General features: G+C 43.5%; 1 protein-coding gene across 2 annotated transcripts in view; it reads left to right on the top strand.

The window, feature by feature from the left end:
• The window catches only part of SVEP1 (sushi, von Willebrand factor type A, EGF and pentraxin domain containing 1), a 543,713-nt gene that overhangs the window by 298,015 nt on the left and 222,034 nt on the right, over nt 1-23,664 (top strand). For both annotated transcript variants that reach the window (XM_073552438.1, XM_073552437.1), the window contains exon 18: nt 17,000-17,161. In XM_073552438.1, the coding sequence (XP_073408539.1) occupies nt 17,000-17,161 (162 nt within the window). The remainder of the gene's footprint in view (nt 1-16,999; nt 17,162-23,664) is intronic.

Genomic DNA, 23,664 nt, shown 5'->3' with positions numbered 1-23,664 from the left:
TGGTCAACTCCTGGACCTGAAGACGCAGGTCTGCAGATGGATCTTTGTCCAGAGTCTGTGCATCAGCCTCCACAGGGATGGAAGGGAAGGATGTTGCTTCCTGGTGGTATGTGATCGCTGGGCGCATAGGGGACGCTGGACGGCTGACAGTTGGTTCCGGATAGCCCGGTCCTTGAAGTCTGCAAAGTCCAGGTCAGGGTTTTGCAGGGCTATGATGCACAGCTGTGCTCTGTGGGTACTAGATAGGAGTCCTTCAATAAATTGCTCCTTTAGCAGTCCGTCTCCATCTTTCACACTGTCAGGGTCAATCTGCTTGACGGCTCGCAGTGCCTCCTGCAGGTTAAGAGCATAGTCCCTGATATTGTCCTGCGATTTCTGTTTACATCCAAAGAACCTCATCTTGATTTCAGCTGCAGTGCGGGTGTCAAAGGTGCTTCTTAGCTTGGCCAAAATCTTTTTAACAGTCTCTTTGTCACTATACTGCCAGGCTTTTACTTCCCTCTGTGCTGCACCTGTTAGCTGCCCAATAAGGATGTTCACCTTCTGGCTTTCAGACAGAGGATACACCTCAAACAAACTGCACAGTCTCTCTTTAAATTCACTCAGGGTATGTGACTCCCCTGAATACTGCGGTAGCCAGGCTGCGCCCGGTATGTAAGGCATGGACAGCGGCATTATGGGGACCGCTGTGGTGGGCGGTGTTTCTTGCGGTGCCCTGGAGGCAACACTGGCTGCTGGATTCAGCGGCGCTATGGGAGCTGCAGCCGCATTGAGCCCTGCATCTTGTGGCGCTGAGGGGTTTGTGGGGGCGTCCGCCGCTGCATCGGCGCTTGCCTCAGACATTCTCTTCTCCCCCTCTAGTTAACGTTAGCCAGGAATGGGGTTGAGCAGGTTTACCGGCTGCCGTGTTACAGGTTGGATGATCGGGCTGCAGGCCTCCGCCCCTCCCACTTCTCACGCCCTGTCCTCTTCCCGCACGGCACTTCACTTCTTTGCGCTCTTCGGCAGGCTCCGCCCACGATGGCCCGCCTCTTTGGTTTTCCGCGCGCACCAAGCAGCAGGGTAATGGCGGCAATTTCAGTCTATAGCACACAACACAGTCTCTGGCACACAGGACCTGGGGATACCGGGTTCCGTAAATCCTGTTCGTGACGCCAAAATGGGTCGCCCTCCCAGGGCTGTGGGGTACTTGGTACCGGGCCGGTCTCTCAGAGGGAGGTGTCACAGCAGCGGTGACCCGGTCCATGGCCCTGGGCACCCATGTAAAAGGGGGTTTGAGTGATGAAATAAAATTTATAAGTGATTCGTGACGCCACCTGTGGTGTTCGGCAAAGGAGGTGTTAAGCCGACGCTGCAGACAATTCCTCTGGGACAAATGGTGGGGTGCAGCAGTGATGTTATAGCCCTCCACAGGCAGGGCTGTAGTCCCAGGGCAGAGTAGATGAAGAGGATAGGTGTTGAGGAAGAGGTTGCAGTGTTATGATGAGTCACCGAAGGAGGAAAAACAAAATACAGCTAAGTCCAGAAAAACCAGAGAGGTTGGCAGCTATCGGATTGCAGACCCCTGAACCTATCCACAACAACTAGCAGTAGCCTTGGGGGGTTCCTACCGTGCCCTAGACCCCTCGATCACAGCCGGAGAATTATATAGCCTAAAGACAGAAAGGGGAAAAACTAAACTGCCCCAGAGCAGACCCCAAAGCAATAGGCAGCCCCCAACATATAATGACGGTGAAGCAAGATGAAAACACTAACACAGATAGAAAGATAGCTTGGGCCCCATCATTTGCTCAACCTAACTACATAGGACAGGATAGGAAAGCTGCTGTCTGCCATCCGCAAACACCCTATCAAAATGAGCCAACCGACTGATAGGAAAAACAGGCCCTGAAGTCGCTAGGCTTCAAAAGACTATATCAGCACTCAGGTATATTCTGAAGACAGAGCAAAATATCAACAGATCAGAGACAAAAATGGAGTTCAGCTCCCCCCCGCCGGGGATGACAGAACTCCCGAAAAAACAAGGCAAAACAAAAACAAAACTGAAGAGTATAAAGCAGAGCAGAAAAACTTAGCTTTGAGATGCAGGAATGAGACTGGTCTCCAAGAATCCAGCAGGAAAATCACCAGCCAGGAAGAAGGGCATCGGCAGCCTTATATCCAGTCCTCAATTCCAGCCACCCAGTCATCATCTAGCTGCCCATGTGTTTGGTAATCAGCCTCACTACCTTCCTTCACCAGAGGAGGGAGTTCATCAGACCTCAATGGTGAAGGGAAAAATGAACTCACAACATTGCAGTGTCTGGCACAGAGATGTACAGTGCTGAAGAAGTTGCAGGAAGAAGGCAAGGACACAGCAAAGTGTAGTTTCTTTACCTTTACTTTGTAAGTGCAGTCCAGGGTCCAGATTACAGATGGCACAGAAGATGATTAGCCTGGAAGCAACTTAGGAATCTCTCTCAGATGGGTTGTGTAGTCTCCTCTCTAGCGTTTACTTGAGGTACATGCAGTACTGTGTTACACTGAAGTTCCTCCTTCTTCTTCCCTTTTGGATCTACCTCGTATGGCAGACAGCTGTAGCCCTCTATTTCTCTTGGCTCACCCGTCGCTGTAGTGCCTCCAAGTCTTAGGTGGGAATAGAGCATTTACAGCTTCCTATTCCTCTGGTTTCTGTTGCAGGACCTTCATTATCCATACAGCCGTGGAGACCAGGCTCCAGATCATGCGCTATCACTGGGAGGGAGCTCTCTATCCTCAGCTCAACTTCCAGCTTCTCTCCACACGTCTACACTCGTTTCCCTCCTCACACTAACTGACTAATTTCCCCTCCTGGCCCCCAGAGAGAAACTCTTCCCCTTAGTATTGGTTCAGAGCTCCCTCTGCTGGCCTGGAGTGGGAACTGTGTTGCATGACATGGTTAACTGCTAGAGAGACCCTTCATTGCTTCCAAGCCAGACATCACCCTCCCTGGAGGAAGGCAATGCCACTGTGGCGACCATGCTCCTGGGGGCGCCACACTTATCTACAGCATTACAGAATGCTGTAGATAAGCCCCAAAAGGCAGTGGACGCGGAAAAACAAGCTGACAGGTTCCCTTTAAGATGTCCTGTGTAATTTGTTCAGTGCTGGAGCATTCTTGTACCTTATTTCTACTGCCGAAATCTTTCTATGCACATGGAAACCATGAAGCAGATTCGTGATGCCCAATCCATGGGCAGCATCAATGAGAAATTTGCTGTCATATAGCAACTATGTACATTTAAAAGCCGGCCAGGCACATGTCTCTTGGGTGACTAGTCGAAGAGCCTTGCCTCCAGTGTCTTCTCCCTGCCCTGCTCCCCTAGACTGACAGGTCTCCTCTTATGTTTGTATAGTGAGAAACATCTCTGTCTAAGGGAGAAGGGCTGGCTTTTAAGTGTAACTTTTCTCTGAAACGTTGTAGCATTTTAGGGTAAAAAAACAACTCTGCAATAACATAGCCATTATCTGATTCATGCTACCCATTGTTTGAGCAGAAAGAATGTGCTTTCAACTTCTCTTCACAGGCGTCCTCTTTCAGAACATCCCAGTCCTGAGGCAGTAGTTTGTTATAATAAAAATAGCACTTTACACACCATCCCCAGGTCTACTGGTGAGTCTCCACTGTCGTTCATGGTGTCTGATATTGATTGCAGGGCTGACACCACGTCGACAGCATGGCAGCCAATCACTGAGCTCAGTGGCTTTTCCTGTGTAGGTGAAACCTGACGTCAGCACTGCAACCAATATCAGGCACTAGGAGCCAGGTCGGAGGCTCAATTTACCGCAAGCCAGCCAACATATCTTAAATGGAACAGCATTCATTCAGGGCACACAAGGAAATCCATTGTCTACAGGCAAGCTATGAGATATATGTGGATCTGTTTAGATAGTGAAGATAGAAAATAAGACTTATCACTAAAGCCCCCCCCCGTCACACACAAGTTTTGTGACGCAACAGCGATCTCACCAGCGAGATCGCTGTGTGTGTCAGCTATCAGTGACCGGCCCCCTGCCGGGTATTGTTGATCGTTCATGAAAGGTCAGGACTTTTTTTGGGTCGTTGGTCTCCCGCTGGCCAGCACGCATCGCCGCGTGTGGCCGACAGGAGAGCTCTCTCTCTCTCTCTCTCTCCTTTTGGCGGATTGTGCCTGATGCAAAAAAAATGACCTGTGAAAGAGGCCTTACCAACAAATACACTTCTCAAACCCAAAGACAATTTGCATATTTAATTTCCCAGAGGAGCATTGTATGCTTATAAGACTTCTCACATCAGCATGTAACTCTCCCCGAGACATTACCCTATAACTCTCCTCTGTTATTCAACTGTTCACTAGCAGTACCTGGTGCATTTTGTCTAACCCCACTGGATATGTAGCTCCATTTAGTAATTCTTACCAATATTGGTAGCATAACATCCACTGGGCGTATGCCTTTTTCATAATATATATTGCATAATACCACTTACTTTTCCCATATACTTTTTGTAAGTTCATCATTCTTTGAATATCATCTTCCCTTTTTTCCAGATTTTATTTGTTTTTATGTGGTCGTGTCTTTTTGCGGTTTCCATAAACTGAACAATTTTGTGTGTTTATGTATTCCTCATTGACAAAGGTCTCAGGCATTTATACAGAATATCACCAAGTCTGTGAGTTCACTTTTTGGGATATAGGTGTAGATTCATGCAAAGTGACTGATGAAGGTGCTTAGATGCCCCAAAAGTTTTGTTAAAAGTGCAGGGTTCTTTTTGGTCATTCAATGAAAGTATCACTCCTTAGAATACTTAAAAAATCTACAAATATACTTTTTGGCATTATTACTTTACTTTTATGCATACATTTTTATGAAAAATGTGTATAATATTTACTCTAGACTAGAATAACATCAAGACTTTATGCTACCCATGGTAGACTTTTATTCAGTGGGATAATGATTGGATTTGCTTTAAACCAACTGTCGTTTGAGTATTACCGCACATTTTCTACTAAAATTACAATGCAAACAATCTTATTGAAGCATAAAAGCCATTAAACATAAATCTGAAAGTTTCAAGCTAGACTTAAGACAAACACAGCAAATTTGTTATCTCAATGTGTCCATTGATAATGTGTTTGATTGCACTAGGTGCCAGTGCATGAAATAAACAGATGACATATGGGGAAAAACTAACAGCATTGTATGCTGAATTAGTCAAACTAATAGTTGTATGATGGGAATTTTTTTTTAGCACTGTCTGTAACTGATGATTTGTGTAAAAAAAAAAAAAAATAATCAGCTGGGAAACAAGTAGCACTTTTCCTTAAAGGCGTTTTCCCATGAACAAGTGCAATTTAGATAAAAAATATTGGAATAATAATAAATTCTACAATGTGTTAATAAACATTGTTATTGGGCTGAGATAATCTTACAAATGTGCCCCTGATATATACAGTCTTATTTGTCATTATTTTGGATCATGCAGATCTCCTCCAAATCATGGTTGGCATAAACCACATCTCTTGGCCAGGTTAGGAAGCATAAGTGAGAATAAGATTACATAACAGAGGCACGCAGATGTGGTTTTCTGAGGTGACATATTTCCCTGCCTGTTTTATCACAGGAGCGAGTGTTTCTGCCTTGTCTCCAGCTCTCTGAGCTCATAATGCATCAACTCAGTGCATAGGAGCTCTAGCTTCCTCAGGAACTTTATCTTTTATCAAATACAATTGTGGACTTATTATTATTATTCAAAATAATTAAAAATGTACTTTTTTTCAGAGTGTGACTCTGAACTATGATTAAGGACTACAGTTGAGCGAAACGGGTCGGTCGATTTCAAAAGTCGCCGACTTTCGCAAAAGTCGGGTTTCATGAAACGAAACCCGACCATAGCGTGAGGTCGGCCACGAGGTCAGCGACCATGGCGCCAAAGTCGCGTTTGAAATGATGCTTCAGCGCCCTTTTTCAGCCAATGATGGATGCACACTGTGGGCAACGCGATGACATAGGCAGCGGTTACCACCATCTTTGAGAAGGGCATGCAAGTGATTGGCTAGCTTTGTGTGGCGTCACAGGGGCTATAAAAGGGCGTGCACGCCGACCGCCATCTTACTTCTGCTGATCTCAGAATAGGGAGAGCTGCTGCTGATTCTGTAGGGAGAGCGTTAGGCAGGGAAGATACAAAAAACTGCTTCTGCTGCTAGCGATTTTGCCTGTACAACACAACAGTTAGTGTGCAGTGCAAGGGGAGGCTGTTATGAATGAGTCACCGAAGGAGGAAAAAACAAAAATACAAGCTAAGTCCAGAAAACCAGAGAGGTTGGTAGCTATCGGATTGCAGACCCCTGATCCTATCACAACAACTAACAGTAGCTGTGGGGGGTTCCTACGATGCCCTAGACCCCTCGATCACAGCCAAAGAACTAAATAGGCCTAAAGAAAGAAAGGGGAAATCTAAACTGCCCCAGAGCAGACCCCAAAGAAATAGGCAGCCCCCAACATATAATGACGGTGAAGCAAGATGAAAACACTAACACAGATAGAAAGATAGGTTGAGCAAACGATGGGGCCCAAGCTAACTAAAAAGGACAGGATAGAAAAGCTGCTGTCTGCAATCCGTAAAAAACCCTACCAAAAAATGTTCCAACCGTCTGATAGGAAAAACAGGCCCTGAAGTTGCTAGGACTTCTAAAAGACTATATCAGCACTCGGGTAAATTCTGAAGACAAAGCAAAGAGACAAACTGATCAGAGACAAAAATGGATCTCAGCACACCCCCGACCGGGGATGGCTGAACTCCAAAAAACCAAGTAAACTAAACAAAACTAATAAGTTCAATAGCAGAGCAAAAACTTATCTTTGGGAAGCAGGAATCAGACTGGTCTCCAGGAATCCAGCAGAGAAATCACCAGCGACTCAGAAGGGCGTCGGCTGCCTTATTTCCAGTCAAAAGTTCCTGTTACCCAGTCATCATCCACCAGCTCAGGTGTTTGGTAATCAGCCTCACTACCTTTCTTCACCAGAAGAGGGAGTTCATCAGACATCAACGGTGAAGGGGAAAATGAACTCACAACAGTACCTCCCCCTTGAGGAGGGGTCACCGAACCCTCATCAACGCCACCAGGGCAATCAGGATGGGCCCGATGAAAGGCACGAACCAATCTTTCGGCATGAATATCAGATGCAGGGACCCAAGAATTATCCTCCTGGCCATAACCCTTCCACTTAACCAAATACTAGAGTCTCCGTCTAGCCAGGCGAGAATCCAGTATCTTCTCAACCTCATATTCCACATTACCTTCAACCAACACCGGGTCAGGAGGTGCCACCACAGGAACTACTGGCTCAACAGACCTCTTTAACAGAGACTTATGAAACACGTTGTGGATCTTAAATGTAACAGGAAGAGCCAATCGAAAAGAGACTGGATTAAGAATCTCCAAAATCTTGTAAGGTCCAATAAATCTAGGTTTAAACTTTGGAGAAGCCACCTTCATAGCGATATTCTTTGATGACAACCAAACCATATCACCCACCTTAAACTGGGGACCAATGGTCCTATGCCGGTTGGAAAACGGCTGGGCTTTTTCCTGGGAGAGAGACAACTTATCCACCACTTGGTCCCAGATCTGGTGCATTCTCTCCACCACAGAGTCAACACCTGGGCAGGCAGAAGGCTCCACCTGCCCTGAAGAGAATCGAGGATGAAACCCAAAGCTACAAAAAAAAGGTGACATCAAAGTGGCAGAACTAGCTCTATTATTTAAAGCAAATTCGGCCAAGGGCAAAAATGAAACCCAATCATCCTGATCAGCAGAAATAAAACATCTCAAATACTACTCCAAAGTCTGGTTTGTTCTCTCCGTCTGCCCATTGGTCTGAGGGTGAAACGCAGAGGAGAAGGACAACTGAATTCCCAGCTTGGAACAGAAAGTCCTCCAAAATCTAGACACAAACTGAACTCCTCTGTCAGATACAATGTTCTCACGAATCCCGTGCAAGCGAACCACCTGTTGCAAAAACAAGGGCACCAACTCTGAGGAAGATGGCAACTTAGGGAGTGGTACAAGATGGACCATCTTAGAGAATCTATCACAAATCACCCAAATAACAGTCATTCTCTGAGAGACAGGCATATCAGAGATAAAATCCATTGAAATATGGGTCCATGGCCTCCTGGGCACCAGCAAAGGCATCAACAACCCACTAGAGCGAGAACAAGGTTTAGACCGAGAGCAAGTCCCACAGGACTGCACAAAATTCCTGACATCATGAGACAAGGCGGGCCACCAAAAAGACCGACTCACCAAATCTCTAGTACCAAAAATACCTGGATGACCAGCCAATGCAGAGCAATGAACTTCAGACATCACTCTCTTTTCCTCCACGGATCAGGAACATACAATTTTCCAATGGGACAACGCTCAGGTTTGTCCTCCTGAAACTCTTCCAGAGCACGTCTCAAATCGGGCGAGATGGCAGAAAGAACTACCCCCTCACCTAAGATGGTAGCAGGCTTGGTCACAATAGGAGAATCAGCAAAGAAACTCCTAGAGAGGGCATCTGCCTTGACATTCTTAGTGCCCGGAAGAAAAGAGACCACAAAATCAAAACGTGTGAAAAACAAGGCCCACCTAGCCTGTCTAGGATTCATGCGTTTGGCCGACTCCAGGTAAATCAAATTCTTGTGGTCAGTGAGGACCACGACTTGATGTTTAGCTCCCTCCAACCAATGTCTCCACTCCTCAAATGCCCATTTCATGGCTAACAGTTCCCGATTCCCCACATCATAGTTACGTTCGGATGGGGAGAACTTTCGGGAAAAGAAAGCACAGGGATTCATTTTAGATGTTACAGGATCTTTTTGGGACAAAACAGCTCCTGCACCAATCTCAGAAGTGTCCACCTCTACCTGAAATGGGAGTGAGACATCAGGTTGCCGCAAAACCGGAGCAGAAGTGAACCTTCGCTTCAGCTCCTGAAAGGAAGAAACAGCCTCCGGAGACCAATTCAGCACCCTTCTTAGTCAAATCAGTCAATGGTTTGGCAATACCAGAAAAATTAGCTATAAATTTACGATAAAAATTAGCAAAACCCAAAAACTTCTGGAGCGCCTTCAAAGAAGTGGGCTGAACCCAATCATAAATGGCCTGTACCTTGGCCGGGTCCATTTCAATAGTTGACGGAGACAAAATAAATCCCAAAAATGAAATCCTCTGTACACCAAAAAGGCATTTCGATCCCTTGACATACAGGGAATTCTCCCTCAAAATCCGGAACACAGTCCGAACATGATCCACATGAGAGTCCCAATCCTTGGAAAAGATCAAAATATCATCCAGATAGATGATCAAAAATGTATCCACCAAGTCTCGGAAAATATCATTCATGAAGCACTGGAAGACAGAAGGGGCATTAGTGAGCCCAAAAGGCATCACCAGGTACTCAAAATGTCCCTCTGGAGTATTAAATGCCGTCTTCCATTCATCCCCATGCTTAATGCGAATAAGATTATACGCCCCCCTGAGGTCAAGCTTTGTAAACCAGCAAGCACCTTTAACTCTGGAGAATAGATCAGAAATCAGGGGTAACGGATTCTGATATTTAACAGTAATTTTGTTGAGGGAACGATAGTCAATACAAGGCCTTAATGACCCATCTTTCTTAGCCACGAAAAAAACCCAACACCTAAGGGTGAAGAGGATGGTCTAATATGACCCTTCTCCAACGACTCCTTAATATAGGATCGCATAGCCTCGTGCTCGGGTACAGATAAATTGAAAAGTCGACCCTTGGGAAATTTACCCCCAGGGCTCAGCTCAATTGCACAGTCGTAACTCCTATGAAGAGGCAAAGATGCAGACTCATTCTCACTAAATACATCATAAAAATCAGCCAAATAGTCAGGAACATCATGCGACTAGGGAGAGGTGGAGAAAACAGGAGCATCTCTAAGGGCACACCGACAACCCCAACTCACCACAGACACAGATTTCCAATCCAAAACTGGATTATGGATTTGCAACCAGGGAAACCCCAGAACAATGGTATCATGCAAATTATGCAACATCAAAAATCTGCAATTCTCTTGATGGTCTGCGGCGACCCGCATTACCACCAGGGTCCAAAACTGAGGTTTATTCTTCGCCAAAGGAGTAGCATCAATACCCCTCAAAGGGATAGGCGTCCGCAGAGGTGTCATAGTAAATCCACAACACTTAGCAAAATCCAAGTCCATCAGGTTCAGAGCTGCTCCCGAATCCACAAAAGCCTTAGCGGAAAATGTGGACAGGGAGCAGATCAGAGTAATTGCCAGAAGAAACTTAGGTTGAACACCACCCACAGCAAATGTGTGTGGAAAACATTTCTCTCGTTTAGGGCAGACAGAAATAATATGCGAGGCATCACCACAGAAGAAACACAGCTCATTACGCCTTCTGAACGCCAGACGTTGCGCCCCAGACAAAACTCTATCACATTGCATAGGTTCAGACATTTGTTCAACAGGTGGCAACACCTCTCATGTGGTTTTGCGTTCACGTAAATGCCGATCAACCTGAATGGCTAATGACATAGAATCGTCAAGACCAGAGGGAACAGGAAATCCCACCATAGTATCTTTTACGGTTTCTGACAAACCCTTCCGAAAGAGAGCTGCCAAGGCACCATCATTCCAGGTAGTAAGGACCGCCCACTTTTGGAATTTTTGACAGTACAACTCTGCAGAATCCTGACCCTGGCTCAATGCCAACAGGGCCTTTTCAGCCTGATCAGTAGCATTAGGTTCATCATACAACAACCCCAAGGCTTGAAAAAATGCGTTCACATTAGTAAGAATAGGATCATCAGGTTTCAAAGAAAACGCCCAATCCTGGGGATCGCCGCGCAGCAAAGAGATGACAATTTTAACCTGCTGCGCGGAGCTCCCCGACGAGTTAGGCTCCAAGGCAAAAAATAATTTACAATTTTTCTTAAAATTTAAAAATTTAGGCCGATCCCCAAAAAGCACATCAGGAGTAGGGATCTTTGGTTCAGCAGCATGTGAATGAGCAAGATAGGTGGAAATTCCCCGCACTTCAGCAGTGAGCTGCTCCACACGATCAGACAATTGCTTCATCTCCATTGAGCAAGAAAAAAAAATTCCCCCTACTGCCTCAGAGACATAGAGGAAAAAGTATACACAAAAAAAAAAAATTCTGACAAACTCTCTTTTTTTTTCCTTACAATTCTTTCCTGCAATTGAGTACCCTAGGATCTGCGGTATGGCTGGTGATTCTGTTATGAATGAGTCACCGAAGGAGGAAAAAACAAAAATACAAGCTAAGTCCAGAAAACCGGAGAGGTTGGTAGCTATCGGATTGCAGACCCCTGATCCTATCACAACTAACAGTAGCCGTGGGGGGTTCCTACGATGCCCTAGACCTCTCGATCACAGCCGGAGAACTAAATAGGCCTAAAGAAAGAAAGGGGAAATCTAAACTGCCCCAGAGTAGACCCCAAAGCAATAGGCAGCCCCCAACATATAATGACGGTGAAGCAAGATGAGAACACTAACACAGATAAAAAGATAGGTTGAGCAAACGATGGGGCCCAAGCTAACTAAAAAGGACAGGATAGAAAAGCTGCTGTCTGCAATCCATAAAAAACCCTACCAAAAAATGTCCCAACCATCTGATAGGAAAAACAGGCCCTGAAGTCGCTAGGACTTCAAAAAGACTATATCAGCACTCGGGTAAATTCTGAAGACAAAGCAAAAAGACAAACTGATCAGAGACAAAAATGGAACTCAGCACACCCCCGACCGGGGATGGCTGAACTCCAAAAAACCAAGTAAACTAAACAAAACTAATAAGTTCAATAGCAGAGCAAAAACTTATCTTTGGGAAGCAGGAATCAGACTGGTCTCCAGGAATCCAGCAGAGAAATCACCAGCGACTCATAAGAGCGTCGGCTGCCTTATATCCAGTCAGAAGTTCCTGTTACCCAGTCATCATCCACCAGCTCAGGTGTTTGGTAATCAGCCTCACTACCTTCCTTCACCAGAAGAGGGAGTTCATCAGACATCGACAGTGAAGGGGAAAATGAACTCACAACAGGAGGCTATATTTTGGTGCATCAGCTCTTTTGGTTATTAGGCTGCCTTATAAGGCTCCCTGATAGCTGCATTGCTGTTTTCACACTGCTGTGCAAACTGCTTTTTTAAAAGCAAAAATACTTTTCATCCTCTTTTTTGCCCAGTTACCAAGCGTTCATTTTTCCACACTTTTGTGTGCAGCAGTCCTGCTTACTAGGCTGCCTGCTGCCATACTTGGGACTGAGATCATCATTGTCAGCTTGCTTAAATCTCTATGGAAATTCAAATTCTCCCCAGTCCTATATAGACATGTTATACACCATCCAATTTCAGCCTGTTATATTGAGGTGTAATCTACACTGGGCCTGAGATAATAGTTCAGTGTCCTCCAGTCTGAAGGGAGATTCAAATTCTCCCCAGTCCTATATAGACATTTTTTACACCTTCCAATTTCAGCCTGTTACATTGAGGTGTAATCTATACTGGGCCTGAGATAATAGTTCAGTGTCCTCAAGTCTGTAGGGAGATTCATATTCTCCCCAATACTATATACACCTTGAACTTGTTTTACAGTACCATATTGCTGGTGGTATTTTGGGTACATTTTCCCAAAAATGAGGAAGTGTGTTGGAAGAGGCCGTGGAAGTGGGCGGGGGTTGCCAACTGGTAATGATGGTGGTGGTGGTGGTGGATCTGCTGGTAGTGGCAAAAGCACAATAGCACCTAATGCAGGAGGTGTTGAGCCTGTGTCATCGTTTGGCTCCACAAGGCCTCGAAGGCTCCCTTTTCTGGGAGTAGGTAAACCGCTTTTAAAGCCAGAGCTTCAGGAACAAGTTTTGGCTTACATTGCTGACACAGCCTCCAGCTCTATCACCTCCTCTTCTGAACTTTCAAAAAATAAAAGCACTGAGTCGTCATTGGAGGCTCATGGTCAGGAACCACACCTTTCCTTGTGTCCTTCACCCCTACCAAAAGTAAAGGATGCGGCAGGCCACACTACAGATTACTCCATGGAGCTCTTTTCACATACCATGCCTGGGTTATCAAGTCAAATCGTGAATTACCCAGTCCAAGAAGAATCTCACATGGAGTGCACTGATACACAGCCACTGCTAGATTTATCTGCTGGTACATTCACTCAGAGCACTATATTGTCCTCACAGTGTACTGAGCCAGAATCTGACCCTGATGAAACTCAGATGCCCCTTCCCGCATACTATACCACCTTACACGGTGACAAAGAGGAAGGTGCAGATGAAAGTGCAGGTTCCTTGAGCAGGTGGGGGGGCATACTCATGGGCGACGGCACTGGCACAGGGCCCCTCATAGTACGCAAAAGTGTCTCTGCCAGTAGGAGTGCCACCCGCCGTCAGACACACCGCTGTACTATGAGGGGCCCTGTGCCAGTGCTGTCGCCAACGAGTGGGCCCCCCCTGCTTGCTCAGGATCACAGCACTTGCAAAGTTGAAATACTTACCTCTCCCTGCTCCACCGCTGTGACGTCTTCCGCGTTTCCTGACAGTGACATTCTGGTCAGAGAGCGCGATGACATCACGTCTGTACGTCCTCTGCCTAAACAGTCCAAGTGCAGAGAGATGGAAGGTGGGGATGACGAGGAGTCCAGAGTACAGGGTTTCCCTAGTGAGGAGACTTATTTAATTGTTTTAAAGGTTGGGAGCAATTTTTAGGGAGCACGATACTCTGGAGAATGATATCTGGGGCCCAACATACACTGTAGCATTCCAAAGGTGGACATCAGTCACTGGAGCAGCATTTACAGGGCCCATTATACACTGGAGCATTAGAAATGGGGCCCATTATATCCATAAGACACAGAAGCTTCATCCATGGTGAACAACATATACTGTAGCATTATGTGGAGCTCATCATATACTGCATCGAACATTATATGGGACCAATGATTCTGTATGGAGAAATAAATGGGCCTCTTTACTCTGTATGACGCACTATGCGGTGGCCATAATACTGTATGGAGGAATATACTGTCTGTTTTTGGAGCTATTGGAGAATTTAAAATGGATATAAGTCATGTGATGTAAGAATTGAAGTATTTTTCATTGTACTGTACCGCTATTTCTCTACCATATGAATAGGATCATGAATTGTGTCATGTGTTAAAGGAGACCAGTGACACTCTTTGGCCCTGGAGCCAGCACTGCCCCCCCCACAACTTTAGCCAAATAACCCCCATTTTCAATGCCTAACTATTATTATAAAGTAAATTAAGGTTGACAAGCTTAAGGAATAAGAATTGATGTTTTTGGCATTAAAATGGGCACTCTAGGTGTGTTTCCTGTCCTCCACTCACTGCTGACTTTTCTTCCCCATTGACTTACATTGGGTTTCATTTTTCAGTCGGCCTTCGACTTTTCACGATAATCAGACGATTTCGTTCGACCCGACTTTTGCGAAAGTCGGGTTTCGTGAAACCCTACTCGACCCAAAAAAAGGCAAAGTCGCTCATTTCTATTAAGGACCAATCGGTTTGAAACGCGTAAGGCCATGAGTTTTCCGGGTTACTTGCCTTTTTTCTTTACTGTCTAACTATGTGTTATACATTAAAGATTTTTGTTTTTAAATAATTATTCACCGATGGATCTGTTGCTGGATACTGTTCCCTCTTTGTAATGAAAATTACTATGTTTGCATTGCCAACTCTCTTAAGGCCTCATTAAGTCATCAGTGATTTTTCTTGTATGTAAAAAATAGATAATTTTAGTGTTGTGGATCCGAGACTAATTAGTGTTTGGATAGTGTTTTGTTTTTTCCATTAATGTTTCATCAGTAATTTTCTTGTATACAAAAGAATTGCAAGGCTTCTCTTATACAGGAGCATGTAAATGTTTGGGCACCCCTGGTCAAAATTACTGTTATTGTGATCGGATAAGCAAGTTGAAGATGAAAAGATCTCTAAAAGGGCTAAAGTTAATTATTACACATTTACTTTGTATTTTAGGCAAAAAAAAATTTAAATATATATATGTAATTTATTTATTTATTTTTTTCATCTTTTACATTTTAAAAATTACAAAAAAGAAAATGGGCAGATGCAAATTTTTGGGCACCCTGCATGGTAAATATCTAGTTGCATTTGCTTTTGAAAGGATCACAGCTCGTAAACACTTTTTGTAGCCAGCCAAGAGTGTTTCATTTCTTGTTTTAGGGATTTTCATCCATTCTTATTTGGAAAATTCTTCCAGTTGAGTGAGATCCCAGGGTCGTCTTGCATGTATTGCTATTTTGAGGTCTAGCCACAGATTCTCAATGATGTTCAGATCAGGGGACTGTAAGGGCCATTGTAAAACCTTGCTTGCTCCTTTTGAGGTAGTCTGTTGTGGATTTGACATGTTTAGGACCATTATCCATTAGTAGAAGTCATCCTCTTTTCAACTTTTACATAAGGTGTTATGTTTGCATGAAAAATTTGTTGAAATTTTATTGAATCTATTCTTCACTCTACCCATGAAATGTTCCCTGTGCTATTGGCTGCAAAACAACCCCAGAGCATAATTGATCCACCCCCATGCTTAATGGTTGGTGAGATGTTCTTTTCCTGAAATTCTGTGCCCTTTTTTCTCCACACATACCTTTGAATATTGTTCTATTTTATAGACAGCATTTGTTTCCAAAATGCATCAGGTTGTTTAGATATTCCTTTGTATACTTCTGATGCTGAATTTCATGGTGCAGTCACAGGAGAGGTTTTCTTCTGCTGACTCTTCCATGAAGGTCTTATTTGTGGAGATATCTCTGAACAGTAGAACAATGTACCATATCTCTAGAGTCTGTTAAATCTTTATGAAGGTCTTTTGCAGTTAAGCAGGAGTTCTGATTTCCCTCATAAGCAATGCTATTAACAGCTATTGCTGAAATTTTGCTTGGTCTTCCAGACATTTTCTTGACATCCACTCTTACTGTTAACTGCCTTTTCATAATTACATTTCAAAGGAAAGAGCAACATGAAAATGCTTTGCTATCTTTTTAAAGCCTTCTCCTGTATTGTGGGCCTCCACCATTTTCATTTTCAGAGTGCTAAGCAGCGAATAGAAGAACCCATGGCTGTTTTTTTTTTCACACAAATTTAGAGGAGGTTGGGTTTTTATGAAGCTGGGAAATTTGCATTACCTGGCCTCTCCATATGACAAGCCATAACCTTAGCAGGCTAATCACAATCTGAAACCTTCGTCAAAGGCACTTGTCTCCACGGGTGTTCAAATTTTTGCATCAACCTACTTTCCTTTCTGTGATTTGTAAAATATGATTACATATATGGATTTTTTTGCCTACAATACAAAGGAAATGTATTTTAGGCCTTTTAGAGATCATGACATCTCTCATCTCTTCATTTAAAGTTTTGGAATGAACAAGTCAAAATCCTTACCTTAGTCCCATAGAAAAGTTGTGGAAGGACCTAAAGTGAGCAGTTCATAAAGAAAACGCTCCAACAAAATAGAATGAAAGCTGTTTTGTAGGGAGGAATGGGCTAAAATTCCTCCAAGCCGATGTGCTGGCTTAATTGACAATTGCCATAGACATGTAGATGCAATTATTGCTGAACACAGAGGTCACAACGGATGTTGACAGCAAAGGTTCACATACTTTTGCCACTCACAGACTTGTGATATTGAATAATTTTCCTCATTTAATAAAAATGATGTCTAATATAGTTAATATATTTGTTTGATTTGGTTCTCTTTACCTACTTTTAAGACTTGTATGAAGAGCTGGCATAGTGTTAGATCAATTTTATGCAGAAATATGAAAACTGCAGTGTAGAAAGAAAATTGTGAATGCCCAAAAACTATACACTGTTCCCCCATAAAATAATAAATAGCAAATCCATTGCAATGAATACTATAAAAACGTAGATAGTGTTTTGTAAATTGTGTTTGTTTTAAATTTCAGCTCAGTGCAAACCAGGAACATATTCCTCAAATGGTCTTGAAACCTGCGAATCATGTCCACATGGTACTTACCAACCAGTGATGGGAGCAAAGTTCTGCATCTCCTGTCCAAAGGAAATGTCAACAGTTAAAAGGGGATCAGTGGATATTTCAGAATGTGGAGGTTTGTAACAAGCAACAACCTATCAGTACAGATAGGAATTTGATCTCTTATGTATGAGTGAAGTACGTGGATATATAAATGTTGTGCTCAATTAAAATTATTGTTATACTGCGCAAAAGCAAAGTGATACCTAAGCATAAAAACCTTCTGCATTCTGAAAGTTGTTTATAAAGTATATTGGTTGTGTCAAATTTGTAGAGTAGTTAGACATAAAGGATAAATAATGATAGACTTTTATACTGGTGTCTTCAAATAAAACACCCCAAAAATCTTCATCTCACTTTTGGCTGCATTTACCTTACTTTGACCACAATAACCATGCCAACGGGTGAGTCTCCATTTTTGAGCAAGCTGTCTTATGTGCCTAGAAAGCAGTAAGCTCAGGTTGGGAGACTTGCCTATTGGATAGCGATTTGGGCAATGCCTTATTTTGACGTACATTTGAATTCGGCCTTAGGAAGAGCATTCATTATAACCAAATTAACAACTGATGCCATACCATTGACTGTTATGCTTTCCTTAACACTAAAGTCTAAGAGGCTGCTAATGAAAAAAGACTTACGTCATAGATAATTACTTTGTCATCAGTTGCATACTTATGGAGCTGATGACAAATGTGTGAACGGATCCTTAATAGCTAATAGTCTTAAGGAAGCACTCCCACTAAGTTTTTTATTCATTAAATGCATACAGGTATAAATGTACTGAATTGTGAGTGTATTAATATACTCTTCTACCACCGCATTCTATTTGACTATTGGATCAAGTGTGGTTCTTCTTCTCTTCTCAGTGATGTCATCGCTTGGCAGACTTCCTGGGTCATGCTGCACTCTGCGTTACCCAGAAATGGCTTATACAATGTTAGCATATGGAGCGTCAGAACAAGGCTCCATAGGCTTTCATTGTAAAAGAAAATTCCGGGCTCAAGCATAAAGCAAACAGTGGCTTCTTAAAGTAAAAACCACCTTGTCTTTTTACCTATTTTGTTACATTACAATCTTTGATTAAATACTTTTGTAATCCCATTTGTATTTGATTTATCAGCATTAAAAAGTTTAAGTTGGTGAATTGAAGTGAGAAAAATAAATTAAATTTGGGATCAAATAACTAAAATTGGTATGTACATATGTATACACCCCTTTTGCTATGAAGCGCCTAAAAATTTCTGGTGCAAGCAATTAATTTCATAAGTCACATACTTAGTGAAGGGAAGTTCACCTGTGTGAAATCAAAGTGTCACATGGTCAGTCAGTATATACACAGCTTTTCTAAAAGGCCACAGAGACTGCAAAACTATGAAGCAAGAGGCATCACTAACAAAATAACACCATGAAGACCAAGGATCTCTCCAAACAAGTCAGGGACAAAGTTATTAAGAATTACAAGTCAGGGTTGGTTCTAAAAAAATATTCCATTGTCTGATGATCCCCCAAAAAATATGGTACCACAACAAACCTGCCAAGAGATTGCCACCCACCAAAACTCTTAGCCAGGGCAAGGAGATCATTAATCAGAGAGACAGCACAGACACCAAAGATAACCCCTAAATGAGCTGAAGAGATTCCAAGCAGAGAATGGAATATCTGTCCATATGTCCACAAAAAGCTGTACACTCCATAGAGGTGGCCTTTATGGAACAGTGGGCAGAAAAAAGCCTATACTTACACACAGAAATTGTAAGGCTCGTATTGAGTTTGCCAAAGGACATGTGGGAGACTAGCCAAATGTATGGAGGAAGGTTCCATGCTGAAATGAGTCAAAAATTGAACTTTTTGGCCACCAAGGTAAATGCTATGTCTGGTACCAAACCAACACAACCCATCACCCCAAGAACTCCATCCCCACAGTGAAACATGGTGGTGGCAGCATCGTGTTGAGGGGATGTTTTTCGGCAATAGGGACAGGGAAAATGGTCTAAATCAAGGGGAAGATGGATGTCGTGAAATACAAAGATATCCTTGAGCAAAGCCTGTTTCAGTCTGTCAGTGATTTGAGACTTGGACGGAGGTTCTGCTTCCAGTAAGACAATGACCCAAAGCATACTGCTAAACTAACACTCTAGTGTTTTAACACCATAGTAGCTGAGTTCATTTTGACCTTAATGACCAGACCAATTTTTTAAAAACACCAAGTATGGTGTTAGGCCAACGCTGCATACAGATCCACTGGGACTGATGGTGTGGTGCAGCAGAGATGCTGTAGCTCCCCACAGGTGGAGCTGTAGTCCCAAGGCAGTGTAGGTGCAATGGATGAGGAGAGGCGCAGGATGGTGTAGATGTTGTTACCAAGGTATAGCGGTGCGGGAATAACTGGAGGACACCAGAGTATGCGGTTCCAAAGCTTTACTCACTGTTTGCAGTTCACACAACTGCCTGTCTCCATACTGTGTTCTCCAGGTCAGGGCTCCAGCCAAACTCCAGGCAGGATAGGATTCTCCCTTCAACACTCCGCCAATATGTACCTTCACTGAACGACTCCTCAAATGCGCCTTTAGGTGTGAAGCACTCCAGTACTTATTTACCCTGGAATGCCTCTCTCTAGGTGTTCCTAGTCTCTACTTGTATGACAGACAGCTGTAGCCTGCTTCGGGGACTCTTCTCCTGAGTCCCGCCTCTCTATCCATTTCGCTGTTGTGTCCCAAGTCTATGGTGGGAGCAAGGCGTTAGCGGCTCACTACTCCTCCGGTGTCTGTTGCCGGATATAAAGATCCAATCAACCTCGGGGACCAGGCCCCGGCCTTTGCGCTCTCTGGACTGGAAGGGTTCTCTCTCTTCTCAACCAGCTTCCCACAGTCCTTCTCTTCTCCTTCGTTCCGATCTGTTCTATCTCTCTTATGGAATCTGTAGTCTCCAGTCTACGTCTCTTTCTCCTTCTCTTCCTTTCCTGAGAAGCTCGTTCCACTAAGACCAGTCCTCAGCCTCTCCTGACTGACTGCCTTCCTCCGCCTGGAGCTCCTCTCAGGCTGACCTGCTGTCAGCCTGCTCTCCTCTGGGTCTCTCCCCAGACTGACCTTCTGTCAGACTGACCCCTTCTGGTCTCTCCCCAGACTGACTTCTTCTGGGTCTCTCCCCAGACTGACTTGAAATCCTACACTTTCCCTCTATTTTGTATCATCACACTCCACCCGCCTCCCAGCACATCTCGTGTTACGAAGCAGGGTTCCACGAGGGGTGCTCTGCTAACCCCCAGCCTGAAGCTGTTAGGTGGCCCCACTGAACTATCCTGTGTGTGGAATGCAGGTGTGGAGCGTGGTCAGGAGTTCCCACCTTACCTGGATGGTGGGGCACTACACCTTAGGAGAAGGTGCAGTACCTCTGTGGCGACTGAAGCCTCAGGGGCGCCACACTTACACTAGACAAAAGGGGAAAGGGGGAAAACTTAGGCATTGGGAGGGAGAAATGAGGAGATGAATGAGTAGGTCTTAAAAGATGGTATCCAAGAAAGTGTCACAAAGGGACCAGATAAGATTAAATCTATCAACCTAATTTTCATTCAAAGAAGTGTGATATTTATAATTTCTAACGTTTATAATCCTAGAGTAGAGGTAGAGTAAAGATGGGGGAGAGGTTGGTTTCAATGCAAGGCTATCAAACATCTTGCAGCTTTCAATACATGAAAAAGAAGTCTTAGGCTATGTGCATACGATGCGGTTTACGCAGCCTTTTTTTCTGCGCGAGAATGCTCCAAAAATGAAATGGCAACATTTATTTTGCAAATTATGGTGGAAAATAAGTATTTGGTCACCTAAAAAACATACAAGATTTCTGGCTCTCACAGACCTGTAGCTTCTTCTTTAAGAGACTTCTGCATACAACCCTCAAGGACTTCATCTAGGGATATAGTGAGTATTTTAAACCCAAAGGTACTACACAGAATTTGATAACAATAGGTCGTCCTAGTGAATATGTCATCATGTTGAGTGCAAGTGCTCGCTATTTAAGTTTGCATAGGGATGCTCAGGTATGCACCAAGAATTGTGGATGTTTGAGCGACACCGATGCAACTCGAGTAGCGAGCACTTGCACTCAACACTAGTCGTTATATCGTCATCATTTTTTTTCTTTTGAAAAAATACTAACCCCAACACTAACACTATCCCAACTCTAACCCTATCCCTAGCCCACATCTAAGCCTAGCCCAACCCTATCCCTAGCCCAGCCATAACAATAGGCTCCACCATAGCCCTAATACTAATGGCAAATAAAGAAAGAAGTTAAAATTACAAAATAAAAAAAATGGAATCTAAGAGGATGACACAGATGAGATAACATACTAATTACTGACTTTTGATGATTGGTAATCAAAAGTAGAGATGAGCGAACTAGTTCAGAGAAGGTTCACCAATCTCAAGATCTTGCACATTCGGATTTGTGTTCATATTCGGTATGTTCAGTAAATGTTTGAGTTTGCACTAATGCTTTAGTTAGGACTTTGGCTAGAATAGTGGTTCTGTATGGTGTGCGGGGGGATATGTTTGATGTGGGGAGAGGATGGAAAAGCGGCAGACTCATTTTTTTTTAATTTAACTTAATGTGTGGGAATTATGGGTGCAGAAACCATCCACATCATTCAGACACAAGGGCTTGTGTCATTGACTGCCGAAGTCACATGTCCCTCTCCCTACAAAAAGCAGATATGTGGCTTCAGTGCCATTTTTTGAATGTAAGGTTGCATGTACACGATATGTATTTGGTGTTTCCCACACTGTCATCTGTGTGACAGCTTTAGAAACACCAATGGTTCTGATCGGCGGTAATGTTACTGCCGGTAAGATCGTTATCGTTGGTCAGAGCACTGCAGGGTCATGCTGTCAGATGTCAGTGTGACCTGACAGCTGTGACTGTGACCTGCAGTGAGAAGCTTACTGCCAGTCAGTGGCGTCGGCTGATGAGTGACTACTACTTCTATTAGCAGACGCCTTCTGTCAATGTTTACAGCGACATCAGGCGGCAGCTGATTGAGCACAGATGCCGGCTGATTAATACTCCAAAGTAAAAAAAAGTTGAAATAAATATTGAAATAAAAATAAAGAACACAGTATATACTCACCTTACACCTAATCCCTGAAGTTCTTGTCTCCTGTAAAAAATAAAAATTAAAAAAAACAATATGGTCACCTTAATGTCTAATGCTTGATGCCAATGTCCCCTAGAAAAGAAAAAGTAGTAAATCACTATATCCCTCACCTATCGGCCGTAGTCCATATTGTCCCACGGTGATTCAGATCACTTGTAGGGCATTATCATCAGCTGATGCGACTTCTCTACCTAGCAGCATACAACACATTAACAGGAGTGTGTAATTGCTCCTGCAGTGTGTAGCACTGAGCTGCCGTGAGAGAGTTCACTGGAGTTCATCAGCTGATCTCACTTACAGCACAACTACTGTGTGAGAAAGTTCTCAAGCAGCAGCGCCATCAGTGAGATCACTGGGGCTCATCAGCTGATGAATTGCAGTGAACTTTCTCACCACAGCTCAGTGCTACACACTGCAGGGGCGATTACCTCCTGTGTCAGTGTGCAGTTGGTCAGTGACTGCTCTCATAGTCATCAGGATCGTCATGGGACATTATGGATTATCTCTTCACTTCGGACAGGTGAGGAATATGGTTGTTTAGTTTAATTCATTTACAGGGTACATTGGCTTCAGTGGACTGGGCAATGACTTGAGTATGGTTTAATTTAGAGTCAATAAAGGAGTCTGTGTCATTTGTTCAAATAAAGGACTTTATTTTTTTATATAAAATCACTATAGGGTTAGTAATGGGGTCATCTTATAGATGCCTCTCCGTTACTTACCTCCTGGCTTGATGTCACCTAACAATACAAAAGTGACATCAACCACCCAAACTATCACTCCTCTTGCCACCGCACCAGGGCAAATGGGGAAAGAGTGAGGCTAAGTGCCAGATTTAGTTAGCATATCTTATGGATGTGTCATTTCTGGTGCGGCTCAGGGCTGATGTTTTTAGTCTGGGGCGGTTCCAATATCCATGGTCCCTTATAGCTCGCAGAATAAAGCGATGAAAAAATAATTATTTTTTATATAAAATTGTTTTTATTGTATAAAAGCACCAAAGCACAAAAAATGATATAAATGAGGTATCGCTGTCATCGTACTGACCCAAAGAATAAAACCGCTTTATGAATTTTACCACACGCAGAACGGTGTAAACGCCCCCCCAAAAAAGAAATTCATGAATTGCTGGTTTTTGTTCATTCTGCATCTCAAAAATCAGAATAAAAAGTGATCAAAAAATGTCATGTGCCCAAAAATGGTACCAATAAAAATGTCAACTCGTCCCGCAAAAAAGAAAACCTGACGTGACTCTGTGAGTCAAAATATGGAAAAATTATAGCTCTCAAAATGTGGTGATGCAAAAACTATTTTTTGCAATAAAAAGCGCCTTTTAGTGTGTGACAGCTGACAAACCTAAAAACCTGCTATTAATAGTAAATCAAACCCCCCTTTATCACTCCCTTAGTTAGGGAAAAATAATAACA

Source organism: Dendrobates tinctorius, unplaced genomic scaffold, assembly GCF_039654945.1.
Source record: "Dendrobates tinctorius isolate UK_male_01 unplaced genomic scaffold, ASM3965494v1 ptg000191l, whole genome shotgun sequence".
NCBI lineage: Eukaryota > Metazoa > Chordata > Amphibia > Anura > Dendrobatidae > Dendrobates > Dendrobates tinctorius.
This window is presented reverse-complemented; position numbering and strand designations above follow the sequence as displayed.